The sequence below is a fragment of the Haliaeetus albicilla genome, chromosome 22 (assembly GCF_947461875.1).
Source record: "Haliaeetus albicilla chromosome 22, bHalAlb1.1, whole genome shotgun sequence".
Classification (NCBI taxonomy): domain Eukaryota; kingdom Metazoa; phylum Chordata; class Aves; order Accipitriformes; family Accipitridae; genus Haliaeetus; species Haliaeetus albicilla.
This window is the reverse complement of record NC_091504.1, coordinates 17,770,841-17,795,760: the sequence shown is the minus strand read 5'-3', so window position 1 is coordinate 17,795,760 and position 24,920 is coordinate 17,770,841. Positions and strand designations below refer to the sequence as shown.

Below are 24,920 nucleotides of genomic sequence, written 5' to 3'. Positions count from 1 at the left end.
ATGTGGCATAAAGATCACCGAAAGATAAATTAGCTGGAAGGCCAGTAATGGGATACCCGGAGCTCTTCACCAGGATGTCACTGATTCTCATCACAGAAGATTGACAGTCTCACAGTTGTCATATATGAAATGAATTTGTTGCTTTTGGTCTAGTTCCTGAACGACAAGAATACACACTGCAATAATGCAGTGGGATGGAAAGGGAGCAGAGACTGAGCAGGTCTCGCTCACACAGGCGTTTCTGCAGCCACATCCCCTCCGCTGTGCTGAGGACCGTGAGCTGCTTTAATCCACACTGCACCAAGTTTACTGCAAAGAGGATTTTCTGCCTCTGCACCCTCAGCCTGGCCCTCTGCCCAGCCGTGAGAATCACCATCCCCACAGGTAAAACAATTAATTAATCTGAGATATTAGAAGATGCCCTGCTCTACAGATTGCAGCTTCTTACACTGGGATTAGTTCCTGATTTTAACAAATGACATGGAGGACCCCATTGACCCACTTCGTTCTGACCCTGAAGTGACTTTGTTAGTTTTTTTCTCCCCCTCCTTCATTTCAAAGGTTTATTTGCAGCCACACTTAGTTTGTGCATTTCTTTTTGTTGCTGAATTTGGATCCATTCTTTTTTTTTTTTTTTTTTTTTAAAGTTCTCTGCCACAGCTTGAGTTACAGATCTGAACATCTGATAAATACGAATGCCTTTTCCAGATTGTTTAATCTCACTTATCAGCAAGGAACTCTTTTATGAAAACGTCTTTCAACAGCCACTAGCAATATTTCTGTCTGTTGCAAATACTTAACTCCAGTCTTGTAACAGGAGTGACTCAAACTGATGGATGATGAAAAATTTAAACATTAGACTTCAAGAAGCTATCGCCTCTGTCCTGTTCTTGCACACACTGAAACCCTTTTCAGCTATTCTTTTGGGAGCACTACAGTACATGTCTCTCATTCAGACGTATCTGGTTTCCTAGACAATGAAGTTTCTTGTGTTTGTTTCTGCCTTCGCCCTATTAATTTTACAGTAAGGTTTGATTACTCTGCATAGTTTAACTCATGCTACCAATGTCAATCCTGATTTGTTTATTCCAACTCATCCACTTTGATACACTTTGAGGGTATTTTAATTAGAGCATGCTAAATTAATATATAAGGAGAGTAAATGCTAAGGAAAGTGCTTTTTTACCCTGACTAACTCCTGTGGACAATCAGCAGGTACAGAAAAAGTCTGCCGTGAAACAGCCCTGCTTGATAAGACAATCTGAGGGATGAAATAATTCCTTTTGTCAGGGAAACTAGTCTCATTGCAGAAGTTCACCGCAGCCTTTAGACAATCCCAAATCACGCTGTGAGGATCTCTTGCAGATCCCATCCAGCATTTCCCCAGAGATCGTTCCTTGCAACACGGCAGCATATGCTGTGATCAGATCTCCGAGATGTCACCCTTGCAGGACTCTCCAGTTATGATAAGCTCCGGGACTGCCTTCTCCTCTTGCTCCCTAAACAGCCGCTCTTCCATGTAAAGAAATCCTAGACATTTTATCACTCGCTCCGATGCAGTTGCTGCCTTATCTGAGGCTTGATAACCAGAAAGCTAACCTCATCATCAGAAGTCTTGCTGATAAGCCCTTGCACCACCAGTGCCCCCTTGCAGCCAGGGTCTCAGCACCTCTGAAAAAAACCCCAATACGCAGTGAGGGAACCCTCAAGGGGGTCAGGCTGGAAAGAGGGAAAAAGGGGAGGGCAGAAGAGAGGAAAGAGACGGTGGGTTCCTGGGGAAAGCCAGGACCCCGCGGCACTTTACCTGCCTCCGCTGTGCACACCTCCTTCCCCGCACCGGCAGCGCAGCGAGCTGGGCGGCTCCAGCCGGGACCCCGAGAGCGGGGGCAGGGACCGGGGCCAGCACCGCCTCGCAGCCTGGGGCGTCCGCCCGGCAGCCCCCCGGGAGTCTGCCCGGCAGCCTGGGGCGTCCGCCCGGCAGCCCCCCGGGAGTCTGCCCGGCAGCCCCCGGCCTTCAGCCGGAGGGGAGGGGAAAAGTCTCCTCTGCCGGGGGGCTCAGAGGGCGAGGGACTCCCGTCGCAGGCAGAAGAGGATGCTTCCCCTCCCGAGACGAAGGGAGAGTTGCGTGGGGGAAACCCACGGGCCCAGGCTGGTGCTGCCAACGCCCTGCTCCCCCCACCTCCCCACCCGAGCGCGGGCAGGCGGCCCTGGGCTCCTCGGAGCGGAATGCGAACCGACTGTACCTGGGATCACCCAGCAAAAGGGGGCTGTGGTTTCTGTGAGACGAAGTTGTTCCAACTTTGCGTTGAAAGTTTCCGACTAAATCGTGCCCTTGCACAGCATCTTTTTCCTGCGATGCAACACATCCCGTGCCACCTTGACAGAACAGACAGTTTAGTTACTCTCCAGGGCAAAACACCGCACAGTAGCGAGAACACCGAGGTGCGACTTGCACACCGTCACCCACAGCAGGACAGGGACAGCAGAGGGACGAGGCAGAGTTCCCCAAGCCCAAAAGTAATGACTTTGGACTTGCAATAAACACTGGTCCCCTTCGATGACAACTTAAGTATTTCAGGTAATTTAATCAACTACTGGACTCAAGTTTCTTTGCACGGGGCTGTGTGAGCAGACATTAACTGCACACAAATGCACTCTCAAGGTCTAGAAAGAAAGAAGTCCCTTCCCTGACACAATGAGCCACGCTGCGCCCCATCCTTTGCAAGGAACTCTGATTCTAGAAGTACAGGTGTCGGTACAGTCACCCAGGGCCACTTTGTACATTCAACGGGACTAAGCAGGTTTTTGGTCCTGTTGAATTTAAGCTTACTCTGTTCATAGCTTTTCCCTGTTACTGCTCATGTTTACTAAGTGTTTTAATTCCCCACCTAACATGCAAGAATACTTGTTTAAATAGAGGGAACAAAACAGGAAATCGTAAGAAAAAACCCAAAACTATTATTTACATTGCACCTTCTGTCCCAAAACCTCTCAAAGCTATTACAAACCAAAGTCCTAAGTGACAGGACTAAAAGATAGGAGATGTGAAATGCATAGTCTCGTGTGATTTTTAACCTGTGGGATTAAAACGCTTAAGTACCTTTGAAGAAGTTTGTCTTAATGCATATTTGCTACATGAAGCTAAATTCATTACACATTAAGAAACATATTTTTCCACTACTAGAGGAGTACAAATGAAGGTAACAAAACAAAAATGACTGTATTCACTCCAAAGCATACATCGCTCATTTTTCTAACAGATAAATCTGATTGTCCTCTGTGCCAAAATTCAACAGCACATGCTGAAACAAGAATAATACTGAGCCTGAATTACTGTTGGAAAAAAACCCACTGGTCAAACCCCTTGTCCCATACTACAGAATACTTACTATTCCACAGAGATGACTGAGAATAAAAGGCTATTAAACTAGCAAGAGAAATCACTAACCATCAGGCAAAGGAAGTCCAAGGTAAACCTAAAAAGACATGCTGAAGCATCCCACCTGGCATAAGATCACCAATCATTAAAAAAAAACCAACAAAACACACAATGCACAACTTTTTTAGACTTCAAAAGCAAAAGATAAGTCAGTTCTTACTTTACTTACCAGCTGATATACAAGCTGAGGTTTCTCTGCTCTCTCACAACACTTATATCCCAAGCAATGCAAGACATACGCCTGCCAGTTCTGTACTACTTATGATGCCACTTGTTGTTTTAAAGGAAGGTTATATCCCAACTGCCAGAAATTATCCATTTTAAACAGAGTTTTTAAAACAAGACATGTTAAAATAAATAGCATTTATTTAGTGTTCCTGAAGAAAAGAAAATGTCCCAGGCTAGCAAAACCTTCAAAATCAGGTCCCTGTAGCCTGATCCTCAGAGGCAGTTTGACACAAAATTTGCAAGAAACTGCCTGCAAGTTTTTTAAGATGAAAACTTTCAGGAACAACTTGCTTAGAAAGCTTGTTATTAAACCCATCAGTTTAAAGTGCAGTTTTGGCAAGTTCTACCGTAACACCTTTAGCTGGAAAATGGCATATGCAAAAGCAATGAGGATTTATGAGGCTTTGAGAGGAACATGAAGGAAACCCAACCAAAAGTGATACATTTTTTGTGGACTGTTATCCCTTTAAACAATATTTAAATGCTGTTTAAATAAATGCAAGGTTCTGCTGCTACTGAGAGCTTGATTCTCAACACAAAGAGCAGTTGCTGCAGACAAGCATGGCTATGGTTACAAAAATGAACACAAAAGTTAATGCAAAAAGTCATCTCAAAAAAAGTTTATTAGCATGATTAAAAACATGTGAAGAATGACAGTAAGAGAGAAAGTAACTTAGCATGGAAGAATATCCATTTCAACAGTTTATATTCAACAAGGCTTGAACTGAATAGATAACTTTATTGCCAGATTTCACTTGATTTCTTTAACAACAGTTCACATGGTATCAGTTTCATCGTTATTAGGACTATTGCTTTTGCTTGGATCTGATCCCTGTTGCAGGTAAGTATAAAAAAATATCCCCCATTACTGCTGGACTGCAGAATGTATTGTTGGTTTAAGAGCTGGTAAAAAAGAAATTCTCAACTGAAGAGTCTGTTTAAAAAAACAACCTTTTTTTCCTAATCGCACTACAAAGAAATACATTAGTATTTTGGCCTTTAAATTTCTTACATGGTATTTATTTAGCATGGCAATCCCCAAATTCCCTCCCTTTAAGTAACCATAAATCAAACTCCTCTTTCAGAGGCTGCTTCTGGGGTTAGGTTCTGGAGATTTACTTCATACACGCTTACACTGGCTTGAGGACGAAGACAGCATCATCTAGTACATAGTAGTCATTATACATATCACCTTCACATAGGTATGGCAGTCTGGTGAAAGCCTCTATGGCAAAACCAGCTTTACTGAAAACTTCTGGCAGGCTATTCACCTGTTCTTCCCAAGTGTGCCCTTTGATTTCCAAAACTTCTGAGGGCTTTTCCCACTTGCCACCTACTGAGAAAACAAAACAGTTTTGTTTAAATGATAAAGAAAACTTTACTGTGTGATGTATTTTCTTACAGAAAGCATATTACACAGATTATATTCCATTCCACTCCAAATAGGAGGTTGACAAGCCATTTGTAGAGCTGTTGCAAGATCAGTTCAAGTTTTTGCCTATTGTTCAGAAGCAGCGCCTTCTTAAGGTTATCTTTTGTTACATTTTTAACTAGCAGTTCCAAGACTGGCTGAAAAGTAACTTCCGTTAGTGAGGCTGGTGTTCAGCAGACATGGTCAGACAGATTATTTAATGAAGAGCTTTTCCAGCATTATAAAATTCTTTGTTTATGCCTACTGTCTGGCCAAAGATGGCTTCAGGTAATTACAGTAAATAGAGCCAGCAAGTTGAAAACTATGATTTGCTGTGAAGCTTCCTCAGTAGACCACCACCTTATAATGGATGGCTACAGAATCTTTGTTCCTCCAGTGGCCACCTACTAGCTGATAGGGTAAAGACTGCTTAGGGTCATATAAAATTAAGAAGCCAAACACTGTAGCATGTTGGAAAACGTGTTGTCATTTGTTATATGCAATGAAATAATCTGAAGGATTATAGGTACAACTCTCAGAAGTTCAAAATTTAAAACTCTTAACTCATTTTCCAAGTAATGTCATCCACAAATAACAAATGTTTTCTGGTTTGGTCTGTACCTTTAACCAGTTTGCTAAATGCAACAGTAAACACCCTTCTAAACAGGAAGTTCTAAATCTTGTGATTCAGAGCGTTCTGCAACTCCAAAGAGTTCCTAAGTTCCTCTTCCTTCAAGCAGAATCATTTCCAGAGAGATACAAGAAATGGCATCTTTCAACCAATTAAAAAACATGCTAATGCTGGCATTTGACTGGATTCTGTATGGTACTGGTAAGACTTTAAGGTTCTTATATTTTCCCATGTAATAGCAGTTAAGCAAGATTGAAAATGTTGTGGTTATGATTTGCAACACAGCTACAAAATAAGAGCAGTAAAAAGTTTTTCTGAGAATCAAGCTAATTTCTGCTATCTTCATACAACTTCCAAATTAAACAACTGTTAGCAAATGCTTTTTCTTCCGAAAGTCTGACATACTCCTGTAATCTATGATTTCTGGGTCAAATCATACTGCATTTTGCTGCAAAGAATGCTTCAGCAGCAGCAGCAGCATGGTTTTCACTGCAGCTGTGCTTGTTTGGGAGGAGGGTTTGGGAAGCTGAACAGACAGCATCTGCATGAACTGAATCCATGGAGTTCTGGTCTGCAAGGCCATCCAGAGCCCTGGACTAAGGTGGAAAAGAGAAAGGGATCAACTGCAGAAGCACAAGCTACTGCCTTTCACCACACAGGGTGCAGGTACACTGACCATTTATATTACTACAATCTTCAGATTGCTGTAGCTGCTATGGAACGGCTCTGATGTTAACCTGATGCAGAAGTAGAGTTTCATTTTATTCCTGTAGCAGTCACAGACATTGAATCTGCTTGGATTTGGTCTATAAAACACTCAGTGAGAAAAGCGATGAAGGGACAATGCTGATTGTCCACTGTGGACAGGCTTATAAATTGTGTATCAGCAGCAGATTAAGAGACTTCAGTTTATTTTTCTTCTAATTTGTTATTTTCTAGGAAGTAGAAAAGGATGCTGTTAAGCTACTACCTTCATTTTCACTGTAATAATCTCATTATCACCACTGTTTAAATAAGTAAGCAATTTATTTGAATAAAATTAAATATACTAAAGCAGTATTTAAATTATGGATTTCTATAAGGACTTAAAAAAAATCTCCCAGACCAGTCATTTTAAACCTTAAATTTCAGTTCCTTAATTAGAATTCTCTTCTCTGATTAACCTTCCTGTTTTCTCTGCACACGTTTTTTAAATGTCAGAACTAACAAGCAATATTATTATCCTTAGAAACCCAGAGTCGATACATGTGATGAAGTAGAAGAATGTCTAGGAACTACTATGAATTCTAATCAATGTTATGAAATTGTTAAATTATAAATGTCTCCATTTATGACACTTCCACTACCTGCCATCACGCTGTCTCTCTTGACTCAGATCAGGAACATTGGAGGAGAGGGAAACCCTTGCAGAACTACTCCACTGAGCATGCCACATGACACCCAGCCGCCCCCCCCCCCCTTACCCCCCCCAATCCCCCAAACACTTAGGACTAAGTCTGAGGCAGGGAACTACACAAAGTATTCTTTTGGTCTTCTCCAGGGCCAAAGGAGACATTCACATTATTTTAGATATATGCATCTTCTCTATACTTTTTCAGAAAAACAGAACGCTAAGCACATTACCACATAGGTAAAACTGTTAAATGAACACATGGGCAAGCTGTAGAAATTATCTAAAAGTTTGCTGGAAACAACCTTAAAAATTTCAGGTTTGAAACACGGTTGTTTTTTTCCTTTCCTCCCACCTTTTCTCGAATGAACCAGAAGTAGCTTATTTTCTTTTTAGACTGTGGCTTGCTTTTTAACTGTCCCTCACATTACCAATTCTTTATTCCCAACAGGTGCTGCAGATACCTGCCAAGTCACTGTAACACAACCCAGATTTCAGGAAGCTGACTACTCTATGCACACTGTGGTCCTAACATGTGCTTTTACTGCCTCTGGATGCTCCTTGTCTCCACCTCAAGTTCTATGGTTTCGCTTTTTAGCTAATAAACATGAGGATTTGTGTATTCCTAGATGCACAGATGATAAGTACAAAGTACATTTATCAGAAAATAACATTTCACTTCAGATCAATGATCTGACTGTAGATGACAATGCTGTTTATATCTGTGGAATAGCATTTTCAGATTCAAGTTCACCCCGTTCTAAACAAACAGGAGATGGAACAGTACTAATGAAAACAGGTCAGTTGATCATTCCTTCTTAATGAAGCATCTTAAAAGAAATAAATTATGTTACCTAAATACTCTCTTTATTGACACTTTTAAGAATGGCATTTAAGATGGAAATACCAACAAAACCATTGGGAGTAGTATGACTAAATTAAAATATTAATAGTAAAACCATGGAGGGATTCTACAAATAAGCATCTTAACCTTGTTTGCTAATTAGACTGTTCTGTCATATGATGCAAATGACTAGAATTCTACAGAAGAAAGAAGTTTTGTACTCGTGTTGTCTAACCATAGTCTACATCCTCTTACATAAAGACTTTAATGGCTATCAGAAAGGAAGTATCAACAGAAAAATGAGAAGTAGAGAAACTGACATTTAGTGGAAATAGGTGCAACAGAGTCTCAGAACTGGGGATTCACTGTGCCAACCTGAGAAAAAAGTTTTAGTTCTGAACCTTTGTATCATTTGCCTTCTAGTTAAGAAAGCGATGAGACTTCATTAACTACATTTCAGCTTTACATGCCTAAAATGGAAAAAAAAAAACCTAGCTGGATTATTACTTATATTCCTTCCTTCCTCTAAGTGCATTTCTGAACAAAACCCTCTAAGCTTTATTCAGATATTCCTTTAAGAGAGCAGAAAACTGGATTCTATTGTCTACCCCTAAAGGAAGGGTTAATAATCAACAATAAGTCTCCATTGTCATTGCAAATATTTAGCAAAACAAAAGTGATCTCACTAAGGAATTTAGACTGAAAATTAACCAGAAAATATTGATGGGTGTGAGGTTTTTTTAATTCCTCAGAGGAAGGGGGCTGAAATGATGAATCTTAAGAAAATTATGTGAATCAGAAGAACTGTCCTTTATTCTAATACTCACTTCTAATAAAGGAGCAGAGAAGCAGCACAGCAATGGAAAACTCATCTTCATGATCATCGCCTCATCGTTACTGTTTCTATACAGCACTACTGTATTCACATTCTTTGTAGTCTACAAGGTAGGCTCAAAGTGCTTTTTCTGATTCTGTTAATTTTGTAAATCTAAGCAGTTTTAACATCTCCATAAGGAGAATAAAAAGACATTCCTAGATTCCACAACTTTTATGATTACATTTTAAAGAGGTAGCTGGTTGAAGTTCATAAGCTGCACACATCTGCAAACTCGTGTGGCACATACCTGTACTCTTAATAGCAACCACATTTTTCAGTAAAGTGTCTAAAAGAAAAGGTATTCTGAAGTTAAAATTATCCTGAGAGTATTAATCAGCAAGTTGGAGATTATCTATCAAGGCGCACTCAAAAAGCAAAACTAGAAATTACCATTGTAAGTCATCAACTCTCTGGATTAGTTTCCAGTAAAAGTAAAATAATTTAAATTTAATGTCAAAGTATTTGTGAGCAGCAGTAAAGTTACTGCAGACTGAAGAGAGACCTTGGTAAAACTTAAAAATATCAGAGACTTGGAAAAAGTTTTATGCTTATAGGAAACAAACACATTAGAATGCACCTGGTTAAAAATTACATAACTACTGGAGTTTATTTTTTTAAATCTAGAAAAAAACGTTGTGTTTAGTTAAAAACAAACACCCAAAGCTGCAACTGGAATCTTTACATAATAATGAGACTGACATGAGAAAGAGGACTTCACAGTCCTAAATGGTATGATAGAGTAAAATGGTTCTTTGCTGTAGTGATCACTGTCTAAGCATAAAGGCAGGACAGTCATTTTGATTTTTGTTTTTCTTTAAACTGGGTGAAGTACTATAGTAGGAAAAATTAATCAAGACTTCTTCAGGGGAAAAACCAATATCTGTGATGCTATTGGTTTATTTTTGAGAATTGGGTAGTGCTTCAGGCAGGTCCCACTGTACTCAAAGCAAAAATACCTGCAGCATCTACTACCAGAAGCTGAAAAAGGCCTTTACACACTTGAAAACTGTTTGACACTGTAAAAGGGCAACGCTTTTAGCTATTCTATCTTAGCAGTTGGCTTCTCACCTTATGTTTTAATAGTTTTTTATTTTATTATCCCTCCCTCCAGTTAAAACCAAAGCTGCTAAAGAAAAGTGGGAATGAAGACCAAAGAACAGAGGACTCTGTATGTTACCACTTTGTTCGCTTTGTCTGTGATTCAGAACTTTTTTTCCTGTCTTTTTCAAATATATTTGGCATCAATTTTGTGATTAATTGACAATTCAGTTAGAGACATTCAGAGCTGTTAAGGCTTCACTTCAGATTTGTACAAAACTAGTTAATGATTTTACATTTAACTAATTTTAACTAATTAGCTAAATAATTTCTTTTAAACAGATTGGATACAGGATAGTCAATCTATGTAAAGGCCATCTCTAATACACAGCTTCCTTTATGTTTTAAGTAAATTTTGTTCGAACTTCTGAAAAATAACAGGTTTTGCTATTAATTTTTTGTTTAAATGGTGCATTCAGGTAAGCCCTAAAGTATTTAAAACAAGCCTATTAAGAGCCTCTATCACCATGTATCCTTGAATAAAATTCAGAAGCCATACATTTAAATATCCATTAAAGAAGGTATATATGTTAAGAGATATAATATTAATGTAATTTAAAACCCTTCTGCCTGCCAAACCGTATATTCTTAAAGTGTTATTTAGTAACATTCCTGAAGACATACAGGGAAAAAATCAGAATTATAAAAGGTAGAAAAAGATGTTTCCCCCAAGTTCAAATGTAGCACTGACCTAAAATATTTTAAATAATTTGCAGAAAATCAGTAGTGGACGAAAAATTTTTCGAGCCATTGCCCAAGAACTTCAAAAGCAGAGGTATGCTGAACATTGCCAACAGCCTGTAAGTATCTATCTAACAATACTGAAATTTATGGGGAAAAAGAGGAACTAACAATTTTTAAGAGTATACCATTTCTATTTCCTCCCTCTGGAAACAGACTTTCTTTTTGAAAGTTGATAGAGGTATAAAAAAAAGTGTTCTGCACAACAGTCAAAGACATTATAAAGCATTCTAAATGACGATACATAGACAATTATATATTTATGATACTATATACCTTATAGAATGTATGCATGTACTTTTAAAAATAAAGCATCCATAAATTTGTATTTTGCCAAGAAGTGGTCTCAACAAGTGGTTCTGGACTGTTTGGTAAAACGCATAGAGCTATTAAGAGTTCATTTTTGAAAAATATTTCTATTATAGTTCCTCTTGCTTCCTAAGCCCAGGGTAGCTAGGTGACAGAAATGTAACAAAACTCTAATAAAAGTTCTACAACATTCTTACAGATATTTCCCCCTCCTTCAACTTACAGAGCCTAAACTAAATATTCAACATCACTGGGTAAAGCCACACAACTTACTTCATCATTCCAAATTTATGCCAATAAGTCTTATATGACCATATGACAATAATTTTGCATGTGCCATGTAAGTTACAAAAAAAACAACTTTAGAAGTCACATGTATTTGCAAGCTACGAAAAGAGCTTCAAAATCCTGCTTCAAAAATGTTGCTTCTCTTGAGAAACCGTATAAATTCTTTCCTATTCTGAGTGTGGACCGCACCACTTCAGAGATGCAAGGAGAAACCAAAAGAAACATAGAACAAAGTCAAACACTTCTCCTCTAAACATTTTTACTTCATTTATTTCCATACAGCCCCAATTGTTTCCCTCTGTAATTACACCTTTAAAGACTTCAAGTCCCTGCTGACATGACCTGGTCTTTCGTTTGAGCATCAGATATGATCACAGTGAAAAAAAGGGGTATGTTTTACTGCCTCTGTGCTCCCTGAAGATTAGGAAAAGCCAATAGGAAGAGGAAAAGAAATATGTTTTAAATCCTGTAGATGCCACATGGACAAAAGCAACTGGATAAGTGGGGAGAAAGGAGTTTACTGAAACAGTAAAGGGATGGAGTTTGTCTCAAAAAGGAAATTCTGCCTTTATTTAAAAAAAAAAAGTTCACATCAGTAATGAAATACTTCTACATTTTTCCCTTAGGATGTTTTGGAAGATGACACTGTTTATCAGAACAGATGAGCATGTGTGGCAGTTCAGATTTGTTCAATATTTCTCATACAAGCAAAGGGGCAGATGAAGAAGTTAAGCTTCTTCACAGACATTCTTTGCTTTAAAAAGAGAGGAGAAAACCTTGCAGGGCAGTGTTCTTCAAGAGTATTTTCTAAACAGATCACCAAACCCAAGTGCATTGTACATTACATCTATGTTATATATTACTTCCATTTTCCATTCGGCAAGAATAAGAACTGTGGGAAAAGACTTCTTCATCTTTCATAAGAAAACAGCTAATGCTTCATAAAAGTTTCCTTTTTCTAGTTGAGATTTAATTCTATTTAATTCTCTTTTCGTCATTTTACATAAATTTACATGTATTCCTTTTATGTGAATTGAGCATTTGTGAAAGATGTATGATATTTGACAGCAACAGAAAATAAACTCATTTCATAGCTGAAATTCTGGTTTTAGTCATGTTAATGTGATAGTTATTGATGTAACAGATATACAGATCAACAGTTACTGAGTCTTAACAACAGCTTAAACAGAGCAAAAGCTATGTATTCTGTAGACAGGCAAGCAGAAAAAACAGACAATATAAATGCATGTACTATCATGGTAAAGCTCATTTGGATGGGAGCTTCTTCCTAGCCTGTTTAGGAAAGGAAAGTAGTGGTCACAGTGAGAAGGTTGCTCCTGCAATATTAAAATTCACTTGCTAGACAGACAATCCCCATCTTCCAGTCCTACTATCGAAAGTCAGGATTACCTAGAGCACCAAGTTTTGCCTTTACATGCCTGTTCAACATGGGATACAAGCATGAACGCAGAAGTATACTCCCTAGTCAAGGTAGTATACTTTTTTTTTAAAGTACCTTTTTTTTTTTTCAGCAGTTGCTATGTAGACAGTCTACAAAATCAGCACTTTTACCAGAGATCTGTTAGTATCATGCATTCTCCCTACAAAAGAACAGCTGCATCTTTTATCATCATTTAAATAAAGCAAAGCTTTGTTTAACAAATGAAACACCACTTCTCACTTCAGTGAGATGAGAACTGACAACTGAGACAAAGCAAGGGTTCATCTAGCACAGTACTGTGTTTCCAGCTCAACTTAGTACCAAGTATTTCAGGAAGATGGAAACACACATTTGTCTTCTTATCCCTGTCAATCAATCACAAGGACATTAAGGTGTTCAACAACAAAATTTCACAATCCCAGACTGCTAGTGTTTACTACTTCTGAAGTATGGTGCCTCTGACGTTTTTAATTTAGAGACACTTAAACCAGTCTAGTCATACATTATCTAATAATGCCTTTATATAAATATGATGTCTATATTAGGGAATACAAAGGATTTTTTATGACCCTATGAGATACCTATAAAAAATATCAAGTTATAATAATACATGTTCTTATGTGACTAGTCTAATACCTCATGATTCATCCAGCTTACTTGCCAAATTTAGACACGTGCAATAAGTGCACTACTTGTTCTGTATGTTGAAAAGAAAACTCTGAAAAGTCCCAGAAAGAATTTATGATTAAGCTACTTTGGACTCTAGGTGTCACTGTAATTCCAGAAACAGTAAGCACTGAAATACATTTTACCTCCTCCTCCACCTTGCTTTGTTCTCCTAAAGCAAGTTTTATGTTATTCACATAGACAGTTTCCACAATTACCCTCCCATTACATTACATGTAATCTTGTTTTGATTAAAATAATTTCTCCATTTCTAGAAACTTATCTATACACTGATCAAACACCTTACCTGCCTCATGTCTTCTCCATTTGTTCCCCCCTCTAAAATTCAAAAATTTCCCTAGGCGGGCCTAAACTGTTTTTAATTAGCTGCTACAAGAAGTTACTTGAGCCATGAAACATTCCCCTCTTTGAATGTTCCAAGTATATATTTTTTTGTAAATATAAAGCATATGTACACATCTAGCACTTTTTAAAATGCATCATCTTGTAGAATACCTGAATGAAAATACTGAAATTCTAAAATCATTTGTACATCATGAGGACAATCTGGCAGTTCATTGTCTATTTCTTTAGACTACAGTAAATAGATCTTAAGTTGGAAAGCTTCAGTGGAATGACAGTAACTTTTGTGTGCTATCTTGTATTGTCTAAAGAAGTTTATATGGGCCCATATCCATAATAGTGGTAAAGAGACAAAATGAATAGGTTTTTAAGTTTCAGAACATATTAAGGAAACAAAACTGCCTTAAGCAAAGTGAATAATCTGCTACAAGTCACCACCACAAACAGAAGTATGACTTTGGTTTACAAGACATCTTACAACAGATTTCAACTTTCAACAAGTAGGAATGACTGAGTTCAATCACAGAACAAGTTTCCAGTCCCTTGGGATTTATAAGTTTAACAATCTCTTCTCCTCCCAGTATATTGTAGGGGATTAATGATGAAGGATATAAGTGGACTTAGAATAGTTTCTTCCTTAACTTATCTACCTCCTGTTGAGCCAGGAAGTTGCATGTGGTCTGTCATATGGTTACCTAACCACTTGCAGAAAAGTAGCTGCTGGGTGCAATAGCGATTGCAAAACACAATGGCACATAGTTTTGAAGGCACACAAACAAAAAAGCCATCCAAATAATTTCTCAATTTCTGCTCCTAATATGCCAATGAAAGACTAGAAAGACACTGCTGTTATTTGGAATTTTAATGAATATTTAAAAGAGGAAGCCATATTGTTCCACATTACAGGAACAATAAGCTGTAACCAAATATGCTTGAAATCCTGTACAGATGTGTAAGTCAACCCCCCCATCTCATTTAAGACACACTACTTTTCAGAATAGTTACAAAATTATACACTCAAATACCGTATTTTAAGCAATTCTTCATCTGATGGCATTATTTTTTACACTTAAAACTTTTTACCTCTCCCCCTCCTCCTGCCAAAATACCACTGGCATATAAAAAGCAGAAAACAGATAGTTTGATGCATTTGTGATTGCCAGATTTTTAAGGTTATTAGTTCTGTATTTCCCGGGCATACATGCCTTTCCACAGACAAGTCTTAATACTCAAGGAGAGATAGTGTCCGAACGATGACTGATGAACACCAGCCTTCTCGAATTCAAACCACCTTTAGGGTGCCTCAACCTGAATCCACAACCATAGGCAGGTAAAAAAAAGTATCTAGTCTCTTTTGAAGTTTAGTCATAAGGACAGGTTCATTGAAAATCTCTCATGTACTCCTTTAAAATGCAACTAGGGGAAATAATGCGGCTTTGGCACTTAATTTTACTTTTTTATTCCAGTTACTAATACAATATAAATAGTGGTTGATACTTTGTATTAGTAGGGATCTATATTTTACTTTGAGAGCTCATGTTGGAAAGTGAATGTTATCTCCTTATGAATTTTTAGATGCAGCTCATCTGGAACACTTGAAACAGTTTGGCCTGAACTGCTCTATTCAGTATTAGAGACAGTTCTGATGGTTTTGCTCAATTGGTTGCTAGAGACAACTAGGGTTACCTATATGACAGCAGCAGAGGGCCCTAACCAGAAACCAGTTTTCCCATGTTGCTCCAACACAGCTCAAATGTGGCAACCTGCAGAACAGGATATGTGACTTCAATATTTGAGCTTTTTGGTGGTGCCAACAATGTATGTTGGGGAATTAAGAAAACAGCTTACATCATGTGGCCTATTTACCTATGATTTCATACTTCTGAACATGCACCATACAAGTTATTTGCAAAAATCAAACACAAACATGCAAATTATTTATTAAACATTTAATTTGGGATACTATAACCTACAAATGTTTTCTTTAACTGCCTAAATAGCTATTAATCTGTGTACTTACCATTTTCCACATATGGGTGAAATGGCAGAACTAATGCTAGAATGACTCTGCCTCTAGTTGGCTCCAGTACACTTCTAATATCTTTTAATACAGTCAGTGGTTGATCACAGCGATCCAGCAAATTCAAACAGCTGATAACATCATACTGAAATCCTGTGTTTTGCCATTCATTTATACCAAGCACCCTGCAATGGGAAAGAGATACAGTCTGTTAAACAAACACAAGCTGAGTTCAGAGAGAACCACTGAAGACAAAATTCCCTATGGATGTGTTGATAGTGCAGGTAAGGTCAGCCACCTAGGCAATGAGAAGACAGACATGATCCTTCTGGTCTTTTGCAAAAGAAAACTAAATCAACGATGGGCGTGGCTATATATCCGGCCATACGAACCTTTATATTGCCTTACAATCATCAGGCAATAAAGGAGACAAAAAACAAACCCCCAGGTATTAAAAAAATATGTTGTCCTAGAATAAAACTGAAGATACTTCTCAAGAAACAGCAAAGCTGAAATATGATTAATGGCTTGCTGCATTCTATTATCTACTCTGATTTACCAGTGTGCAAACCCAGATTGCAAAGTTTCCACTCAAAGACAGGTGAAGAAAAGAAATCCATAATTCCTCCATTCTTTGGGTTGAAGTCTAGGGATATAGTGCCTGAAATACTAACCATTACCCAACAAGACTGGATCTGCTGCTTGCAAGAACCTCCAGGAGCTGTGACGAGTGCATGAACAAAGATCTGAAAGTCCTGAGGGTTTTTTTTACTAAATATTATTCAGTCTCAACAGCAGGAGCTAAGCGTAGCAAGAATAAAAGAATCTTTACACGGTCATCTATACTGTGGGATTAGATAGACACAGATTATTGAGGCATCCCTATTGCCAGGATTCAGTTTGCTTTCTCTGCAGTACCTGTATTTTCCTCTTGTGATTTTGGACTGTTTATTTAGGCTGTTCATCTGAATTTCATCTTTCTGACTCCCTTGATTAAAGCAATTTATGCAAGCTATGAATAAAGAGACTTCAAAATGGTTGTTGCCTATTTTGTCTTAACTGATAACAGGGAACGTCTGCATAGCAAAAGCACTGGTAAGAGGGAACATCAGACATGTTTGTTTTCCTACTTTTGTAGAGGTTAACCTTTTCCATAACAATAGAGAAACTGACTGAACTTACTGAACATTCATTAAATATTACGAATAGATTACTTTGCTCTAATGTCTGCTATAAAGGATGTAGGGAGCATTCAGTCCAATACCTGTATTTCTTTTTCTGAAGCTGCCATATCATAGTTTCAGACAATTCAGTGGCATAGATTTCTTCAAAGTGAGGACTCATGACTTTAGTGACTTCTCCATCCCCAGCTCCTAAATCGAGAAGTCTGTGGGATTTCCATTCTGGATTTATTTTAAGCAGTCTCTGAAACTGTTCTGGGGAAAACACAAACATTGAGCCCCTTCCCAGCAGCCTGAAATGTAAAAATGAGAAATGATCAATTTTGTACAAACTTTAACAGGAAGGACAATGAAGTCATTTAGAATGTGCTTTGGCAGCAACCAGTCACACATAACAGTAGACAAGGTCACTGCTCAGATAAATTTTAAATCCAGTTCAACTTGCCTTGCACTTGTCAGAGATCAAACACATAGCCACATGCAGTTACAGTGGTTAAGACTTCAGCAGGAATTTGATTAGGTAAGGAAGAGCTCATGGGGTGCAGCTCAAGAAAATGATCGCATTAAAAAAAAGGAGCAGGGAGAGAAAGAAGGGGAAAGGTAAAATAAAGGCTGAACCTTATTTGTCACCTTTGCAGATTTGAACCTCTGCCACCTACCTTAAAAAAAAAAGATAAAATAGCAAAGGAAATAAAATGGCTGCAGACACAGAAGTATGCACAATGAATGAGGAATAGGATGTAGAAATAGGAGGGAAGACAGGGAACAGGTTTAAAGAAAGGATGGGGGTAACACTGCTGGAGTGGCAAAATAGATTTTTTTTTTTAGTTGTATGTTACAATGGCTTTTGCTGCTATCTGCAGATCCTGCTTTCAAGATGAAGAGCTGTGGAACAGAAAATAGGTAACTCATTAAGGAATTGGGTAGAGGTGACAGTTGGATTCCTTATAGATCAAGTCAATGACATACCCGCCCATAACTGTTTGAAGACTACGTAGTGACGGATTTCAGCTGTCATAGCAGAATTCAGAAGATGAAAGAGTCAGGAGAACAAGCAAAGGAAAAAGAACTGGCCAGTAATAGACTGAAGGTAGCTAAATACTATTATTTAAACTAATGTTGGATAGCAGGCTAAACTTAAAGACAATGAAGAGAAATCTTTTATGTGCAAGGGGAAAAAAGGTAAACAAAGATAAAAAGAATCAAAGAATAAAAAAATGTGAAAAGGAGGCAGCCTAGGAAAGACTGACTGTACTAAAAAACAAAGAAACAAACAAAAAGGATAGAGCATACAAAGTCACATAGAAGAAACTAAAGCGGGATATGAAATGTATAAAAATAAACAGAGTACAGCCAATTTAAGTAGAGCCCCCTTGCAGCACACTTGTCAGTCCACGCTGTATAATTGGCTCACAGCTATTATTCCTAACAGCACTATGAGGTGTTATCAAAGCACTGGAGAGCCTTTGAAAAAAAATGGAAGAGAAAGGAAGAAGAGGAAACCAAAGGAACATTTATATAAAGCTGCAAGTAACTAAGAACACCACAGGGAAGCTCATAAAGTCATCTGGTTAGAAAATAAGGAAAACAATTATTTTTCTAGCCTTAGTAGACAGCTACTATCCTCATATCAGACTGTGCAGAAGTATGTAGTAGGTGCAGAGGTGGTGATGGTGGAGAAATCAGGTAAATGTAACAAAATTCATAAGCTCAAAACTGTTAAACATAGGTCTGAATGGGGCGACATGAGCAAAAAAAGGCACTGACTTTTTTTGGAAAAAATACTAAAGCACCCACAAACAGCTAAACTCCCCTGCAGCCACAGAAGAGCCTGATGCAATAAGACTAGGAGAATGTTGTTTTATGAACTTCTCTTCTCCTGCTTTCCTGACGTTTCATCAGTCAAACATGCTACATCAGAAGTTACCTGTTCCATGTACAGCTTACACACAAATTTAAGTTTTACAGAATAAGAGAAAGGACAGAATTCTCTTTTCCGTGTTAGTGTTACCAGACACAACACTCGGCCAACTTCTGCACTGTTTAGAAAGCTGCCTAGGTTTGCAGTGGGTGTGCACGCACTCTCTAGTAGAAAAGAATTTTAGATGCAATACAGAACTGACTGGATACAGACATCTTCAACAAGGACAATCACAACAGTAACTGATATAGATATGGCAGTAGGTAAAATAAAGGGCAAGGTTGGGGGGGAAGAAAGCAGAGGAAAGAGGGATACATTATCTAACACAAAGAGAACACTCTTTTATTCAGAAGGAAATTAATACAAGTAATGGTTATAAAATACAATTGGAGTCCTCTGACTGTCTCTTATTAATTGCAATTACCTCCTTTGTCCCCCCATACTAGAAATGGTGTTCCTCAATTAAGAGGGTTGGGCACGAAGAGCACAGTAAGGCATTTCAGATCTCTTAGACTGGCAAAGGGAAAACTAACTACAAATTTAAGAAAAGCTGACAGATCAAGGGGTAGGGCTGAAAATTTGAAAACTCTAAATCCAAACTGTATTTAGTTTACCCAAGATTGACTTTTCACTTACCCATTGATAGATGTTCTAGACATAAAGAGGCTAAAAATTGAGGACACAAAAGAGTGATAGAGCTGGATAAACAGCCAGCCTGATTTCTCAATGCTGTTATTTAAGAAGATCTGTGTTCCTTGGTCAAGGTAACTCTGGACAAAAACAGGCTGAAGGGATTCAGATAACTGTTCTGTGTTGCAGACATACCACTAGAGAAAGAGATAAAGGGTCATTAAGAAGTTCAGCAATATAAAACCAGAAGTAGTTAAAACAAATTGAATACATGGAAGGATATTATCAATTTCCGTAAACATAAAAATTTAGTTTTTCCTACAGACTTTTCAACAACTTTCAGGATTAATTTAACTTAGATTTGAATTGTAATCAAGTGAGGACCAATTACTTGCCACGAAATAATGCTTTTAATTTTTGTCTTAATCATTACCCTGTACTTTGAAGAATTCTACAAATTCACTGGAAAGCAAACACAGGTCCTCTATGGAACAGCACCACACTGATAAAACACTATGAAGTGGGGTAATATTGTTTTCTATCTTCCAACTCATTCTCAACTTTTCCCTAGGCATCCTCTGAAAAGAAATCAGCAAGTGCATTTGCAGTATTTTTCCAGGAAAGGAGGTAAAGAATCCAATCAATACTTTAGACCACAGCTTGTCTGTCTTACAACATTGCTGGACTATGTTTCTTCACTTACCAGTACCAAGAAGCAGGTCCACAAGTCTTTCAAAACAATTATGTCTATGAAGCTGCCTCCCAGCATCTCTACTAAACAAAGGAGCAGGTTCCCACATCTAGGAAGTCATCAGTATCAGCTGAAAGGCAGTTGTATACTTTTATATTGATAAAATCTAAAGCCCAAGCTAAAATGGGCCAATGATTCCATTCGCCTTGTGTTACCTGGTAACAACCACTCCTATACAAACTAAACTAACACTGATATGCAAGCTACTGTTCAATTAATTGTGAAGAAAAAGAATGCTACTCTTTGATATCAAATCTAGCTGGAAAAGTAATAAACCATACAATATCCTAATATTTTACTACTCAGGTGTAAGGCATATCTAAACTCCTTCTTTAACACCTGCTTTACATTATTTTAAATGCAAAAAATTAATGCAAAATAAGGCAAACCTATGGAAATTCTGAAATTTTAGGACCCTCATGGCCATCTTCTGCACCTCCAGCAAATGCCTCTAATGCTACAGCATTCTGGAATGTCAGCACTGATAATAAAATTCAAAAGGTTGCTCATTGCTAGGTTGCAATGCCAAGCTACCCCCCCCACCTCAATATGCAGAAGTTACAAAAAAAGTTTTAAATGTAATTTTAATTAAGAATGTCTCTTATTTTTCACTCTCCTACGTTTATGCAGTTATTGTCAGTCCTTCTCACAGAATCTCTAATGCTATTGTGTCTGTTTTCTAACATCAAGAATTATTCCCTACAGCTAATATTCTCTTATCTCCCCCTTAGATCTTGCAATAATGTTCCTTAATCTGGCTGCATGTATTTATTGTGCAGATAGGGAGTTATACATTTCTTAAAGAGAAATGGAGAGTTTTAACAGAATCTTGTAAAAAAGCATATAGAAGGACAGCAAACGGTCAGCTGGGATAACTCCCCAAGTCTGTCTAGCCATACTACGCAAAATGTATGCTCATATCCTGATCCCTTCACATTTGTTGTACCTTGTTGGGAGAGGAACAGTCACTTAACGCATGTTTACACAGTGTTCAGCACAGTGGGACTTCCAGTCACTACTGTAATATAAATAATAATGGGACAGGGTTCTTACTCCAGTGTCCTGCTGCTTCACAATTATAGTGCCAGCAAGCAGAGGAGCGTAGACAGCGGCACCAAGATCATTATGCTAGATTCATAAACAGGGGCTCCGTCAAACACTGACCCAAAGTAGCAAGGGATGTCAAGACACTTCAGCTGAGGAGCAAATATATGCCTGCTTAAGTTTACTTTGAAAACCGCTTGCATAACAGCTACATTTCTGGCAGAATCAGACTCTCAACTGTATTTTTAAACACACGTGTAGGTAGGTAGCACAAGTAAGTGATCCATTCCTCTAAAAACCAGGTTTTGAGCAAGTCTGTACCACAGGATGGAGCCTGGCACAGGGATTCCTGAGACTGCTGATTTACCAGTTTAGGTGTTTTCTCACTGCAGCACAGTGCTAGTTAACTTAATCAGCATAGTCCAGTGATTCCCAAAAGGAATCCTGAGTTGTGAAAAACCACTAAAGCAGCAGCCTGTGTACTTTGTCCATCCATCTTCAGAGGCCAATTTTGAGTCTGGCAGAAGCGAGCAATCCCAAGATGCTGAGGCGCAGGCTGGGATACGTGTCAGGTTCATCATGAGGCTGCTGCTGCCTAGCTACACTGGACAGGTTTGGAGTGGCTCAGATGATCTGCCATTTTCAATGTGTTGCCATATTCAATCCAAAAGAAAATGTATCCAACTATCAAAGCTTTGGGAAACACAGGCTTTGTTCCATAAGCAATATGGCTACATATATGCTGTACCTGAGCTCGCACACCTTGGTACTGCACTGAACTGTCACCTGTAGTTCCAGGATCTGACCATGGAAACCAACAGTCCTAAAATTCTTGTCTTTAAGACTTCCAAATATTGATATATATTGACATAACCATTGGCGGAACAATGATGGTGACAAATGTGAGAAGAGAAGCTTGTTTCCGAAATTAGGCATTGTTCACAGACCTCCTCTAATTTCTTCTTCACGGTTAACCTTGCCAATAAGGTTATTGGCAACTACCTATATAACACTAGTGAATAATAGAAATGATAGCAAACTACATGAAGAAGAAGAAAAAAAGCCACACAGGATGAAACCAACCCAAATTTCAAATGACAAAACTGATGAAAACCAGCTTAATTCTGGAACTACTTCCTCAGAACAGAAACTGCCCTTGTTTTCCTCCATGTGCAATATATGAAAAGCCCTTTTCAGGCCACTAGTTTCATGACAGAAAGCATATCAACCTCTTATAGCACAACAGTAGAAAAACTACAGCACAAAACTCTGAAAAGATAAGTTAAGACCTTTTTTATAATAAAAATTATAATTATTGACAACTCTTGCTTAATATTAGTGAAAGGAAGAAAATGTTCTTTTAGCTAACTTACGTAAAACTAATGAAGTCAGTAACACTATATAGAGTGAAAGTACCTGGGGCTCAACATGCAATCCTTACTTAAGAGTAAACTCACAAACTCAGCAATCACAAATCTTATTAAACTTTCTAAATAATCAATACTTTAGGTTTAAAATCTAGATCTTATAAATTAGAAATGGAGAGTATCCACTGCAGACCATCTATCTACCTGTGAATGACGTAATCATCTCCATAACACATTTCCTTGGTTGACTTGTCTTTCTAGTAGTTTTTTAACAACAAAAAAGACTTTCAGATTTTCTTTGTTCACCAGAAGGAAGTTCTTTCTGTAAATCTGAATTCTGCTTCTCTTGTACTTATGTACTGAATGATCCAAACAGCAGACCATTATTCATTAAACCCTAGTAATACCTTCACTCAGTAGCAAGATTCTGGGTGTCAGTGCCCACCCAGAGCACTAAAAAAGTAATGGATCAGCTTAAAGAACTACAGTGCATAATTGTGTTCTTTGTACAGCAGTCCTCATGTATTTATGCTACGTCTTCTTCATTAGCTCATCTCTGTATATTTTACTTAGAATAAGTCGGTATCTTCCTTCAGCACTATGAGCTTTTGTTAGCCCTTCTGAACTCCTGTCAGATTTTCAGTAGCGTTTTGGTAACACATAGTGCAGATCTGAACATATTCCAAATGCAATCATATCACATAACCATTGCATTGCAAGGGTATAGTCCCTAACTTTTACACAAAGTACTGACCCACGTGCCTATACTGCTCAAGTATAGCACTAACCTTTTATCGCAGTCGTATCACATTGCAAACTCATTTCTACTTTGCCATCTACTACTGTTCCAAGGCCTCTGTGAGCTTCGCGGCTTCCCAGTTGCTTACTTTTTGTATTTTCCTCTAGATACATCAATATTAATTAAAAACGTCTCTGATTGGAAACCTACCCCATTCAACACCACCTGCAAACTCCATTCAAGTGTACCTACAGAGCTCACCAAGAAAAACGCAAAACGAAGGTTTACATCTCTCAGGAGCAGCTCTGACACCCAACCCGATGCATTATCAGTCTCGGGACACCGTGCTGGCTCCCCATCCCGCCGTTACCGCCGGACTCGCTCCGACGACCCTCCCGCGGCGAACACCCAAGCCTCTGGCACTCTTCGCCGGCATCCAGCCCCGACTACCTTCCCCCTGCGGCTCTTCAGCCCCGGTACCCCACCTCACCTCCCCAGCAGGCTCCCGCACGTATCTCGCACGGAGGGCACACGTCAACTTTCTCACCGGGAGGACCGAGCAGTTCCCTCTCTTTGTCTGGCGCTGCCCGGCCCGGTGCCCCCCGCAGCCCGCACCAGGGTCCCCCTCTACTCTGCCCCCCCCCCCCCCCCCGCGGCGGCCGGTACCTCAGGGCGCCGCGGCGGCCGAGGACACCCCCCCCCCCCCGCCCGCTGCCCCCGGCGGAGCTCCCCGGCTTCCCTGGGGGCGGCGGGAGGGAGGCCCCTGTGTCTGGGGGGGGGGAGCCCCCCCAGCCCAGCCCGGCCCCGCCGGGCACGGGGAGGGAAGGCGGGGTGGGGGAGGGGAGGGGCGGGAAGGGCGGCTGCCTCTGGGGCTGTACCTGGTGGTTCTCCCTGGCGCCCGGGGCTGGCTGGCTGTGGCTGCCCATCATATTCACGTAGAGGGACCTGGATAAAGGGCTCCTCAGGTACCTGGCAGGGCCAGACCACATCCTCCTCCTCAGCACCCACAGGAACAGGGTGTAGCAGCCCAGCCAGCACAGCCACAGTCTCATCGGGGGAAGGGGCGCGGAGTCACCCCCTCCCGCTGCCTCCCCTCTCCATGGCAGCGGCAGCGCCAGCAGCACGCAACTCGCCCGGCTCGGCTCGGCTCCCCTCCGGGGCCCGCACACACGCTCAGGGCGGAACGCGCGGCGCCGCGGCAGCGGGGGCCGGCCGGACGGCTTCGCTGCGACACGCCGGGGCCTGGCGCGCACCCGCTCCCTCCCTTTCTCTCGCCAATCACAGGGCGGGCGGGGCCGTGGCGCGGCACGGGCCGCCGCTTTCAAACCGGAGCGGGGCAGGTTGGCGGTGGCGGCTGGTCCGCGCCGCTCCCTCCTCCCCGCTCCGGTCACCGGCGGCGGCGGGCGGCCAGCTTCCCCCCCCCCCCCCGACACCTCAGAGGGGCTCGCGCCGGCTCCCTCAGGCGCGCACGTGCTTGGCGCCGCCCTCTCACCCGGGCCGCGCGTGCGCAGAGCGCCCTGGGCGGGAGGAGCGGTGGCGGG

At 39.9% G+C, this 24,920-nt stretch overlaps 3 protein-coding genes across 7 annotated transcripts in view; 1 reads left to right on the top strand and 2 right to left on the bottom strand.

Annotated features, from left to right (window-relative positions):
- The window catches only part of OTOA (otoancorin), a 41,649-nt gene extending 38,781 nt beyond the window's left edge, over window positions 1–2,868 (bottom strand). Inside the window, exon 1 of one of the 2 annotated variants that reach the window (XM_069810131.1) lies at window positions 2,244–2,868. The gene's annotated coding sequence lies outside the window, so the exon portion shown is untranslated. Of the gene's footprint in view, window positions 1–1,804; window positions 1,969–2,243 lie in introns of those variants that run through there. The other variant, XM_069810130.1, reaches the window with a different exon arrangement.
- A 1,404-nt stretch (window positions 2,869–4,272) lies between these two features.
- On the bottom strand, window positions 4,273–24,596 carry METTL9 (methyltransferase 9, His-X-His N1(pi)-histidine). Of its 3 annotated transcripts, none has more exons than XM_069810126.1 (5): window positions 24,258–24,592; window positions 19,485–19,675; window positions 17,011–17,220; window positions 15,747–15,931; window positions 4,273–5,003 (listed from the first exon to the last, which is right to left on the bottom strand). In XM_069810126.1, the coding sequence occupies exons 1-5, from the start codon at window positions 24,429–24,431 to the stop codon at window positions 4,798–4,800; spliced, it is 966 nt and encodes a 321-aa protein (XP_069666227.1). In that variant the 5' UTR covers window positions 24,432–24,592; the 3' UTR covers window positions 4,273–4,797. The 3 variants fall into 3 exon arrangements, with proteins under 3 accessions (XP_069666227.1, XP_009927711.1, XP_069666228.1); XM_009929409.2 differs by lacking the exon at window positions 24,258–24,592 and adding an exon at window positions 20,182–20,551; XM_069810127.1 differs by lacking the exon at window positions 4,273–5,003 and adding an exon at window positions 12,254–15,489 and having other exon boundaries at window positions 24,258–24,596.
- Window positions 5,782–12,135, top strand: IGSF6 (immunoglobulin superfamily member 6). 2 transcript variants are annotated; one of them, XM_009929408.2, is made up of 6 exons: window positions 5,782–5,910; window positions 7,551–7,898; window positions 8,782–8,888; window positions 9,932–9,988; window positions 10,635–10,718; window positions 11,883–12,135. In XM_009929408.2, the coding sequence occupies exons 1-6, from the start codon at window positions 5,844–5,846 to the stop codon at window positions 11,919–11,921; spliced, it is 702 nt and encodes a 233-aa protein (XP_009927710.1). In that variant the 5' UTR covers window positions 5,782–5,843; the 3' UTR covers window positions 11,922–12,135. The 2 variants fall into 2 exon arrangements, with proteins under 2 accessions (XP_009927710.1, XP_069666230.1); XM_069810129.1 differs by lacking the exon at window positions 9,932–9,988.
- Window positions 24,597–24,920: the final 324 nt, after the last annotated feature.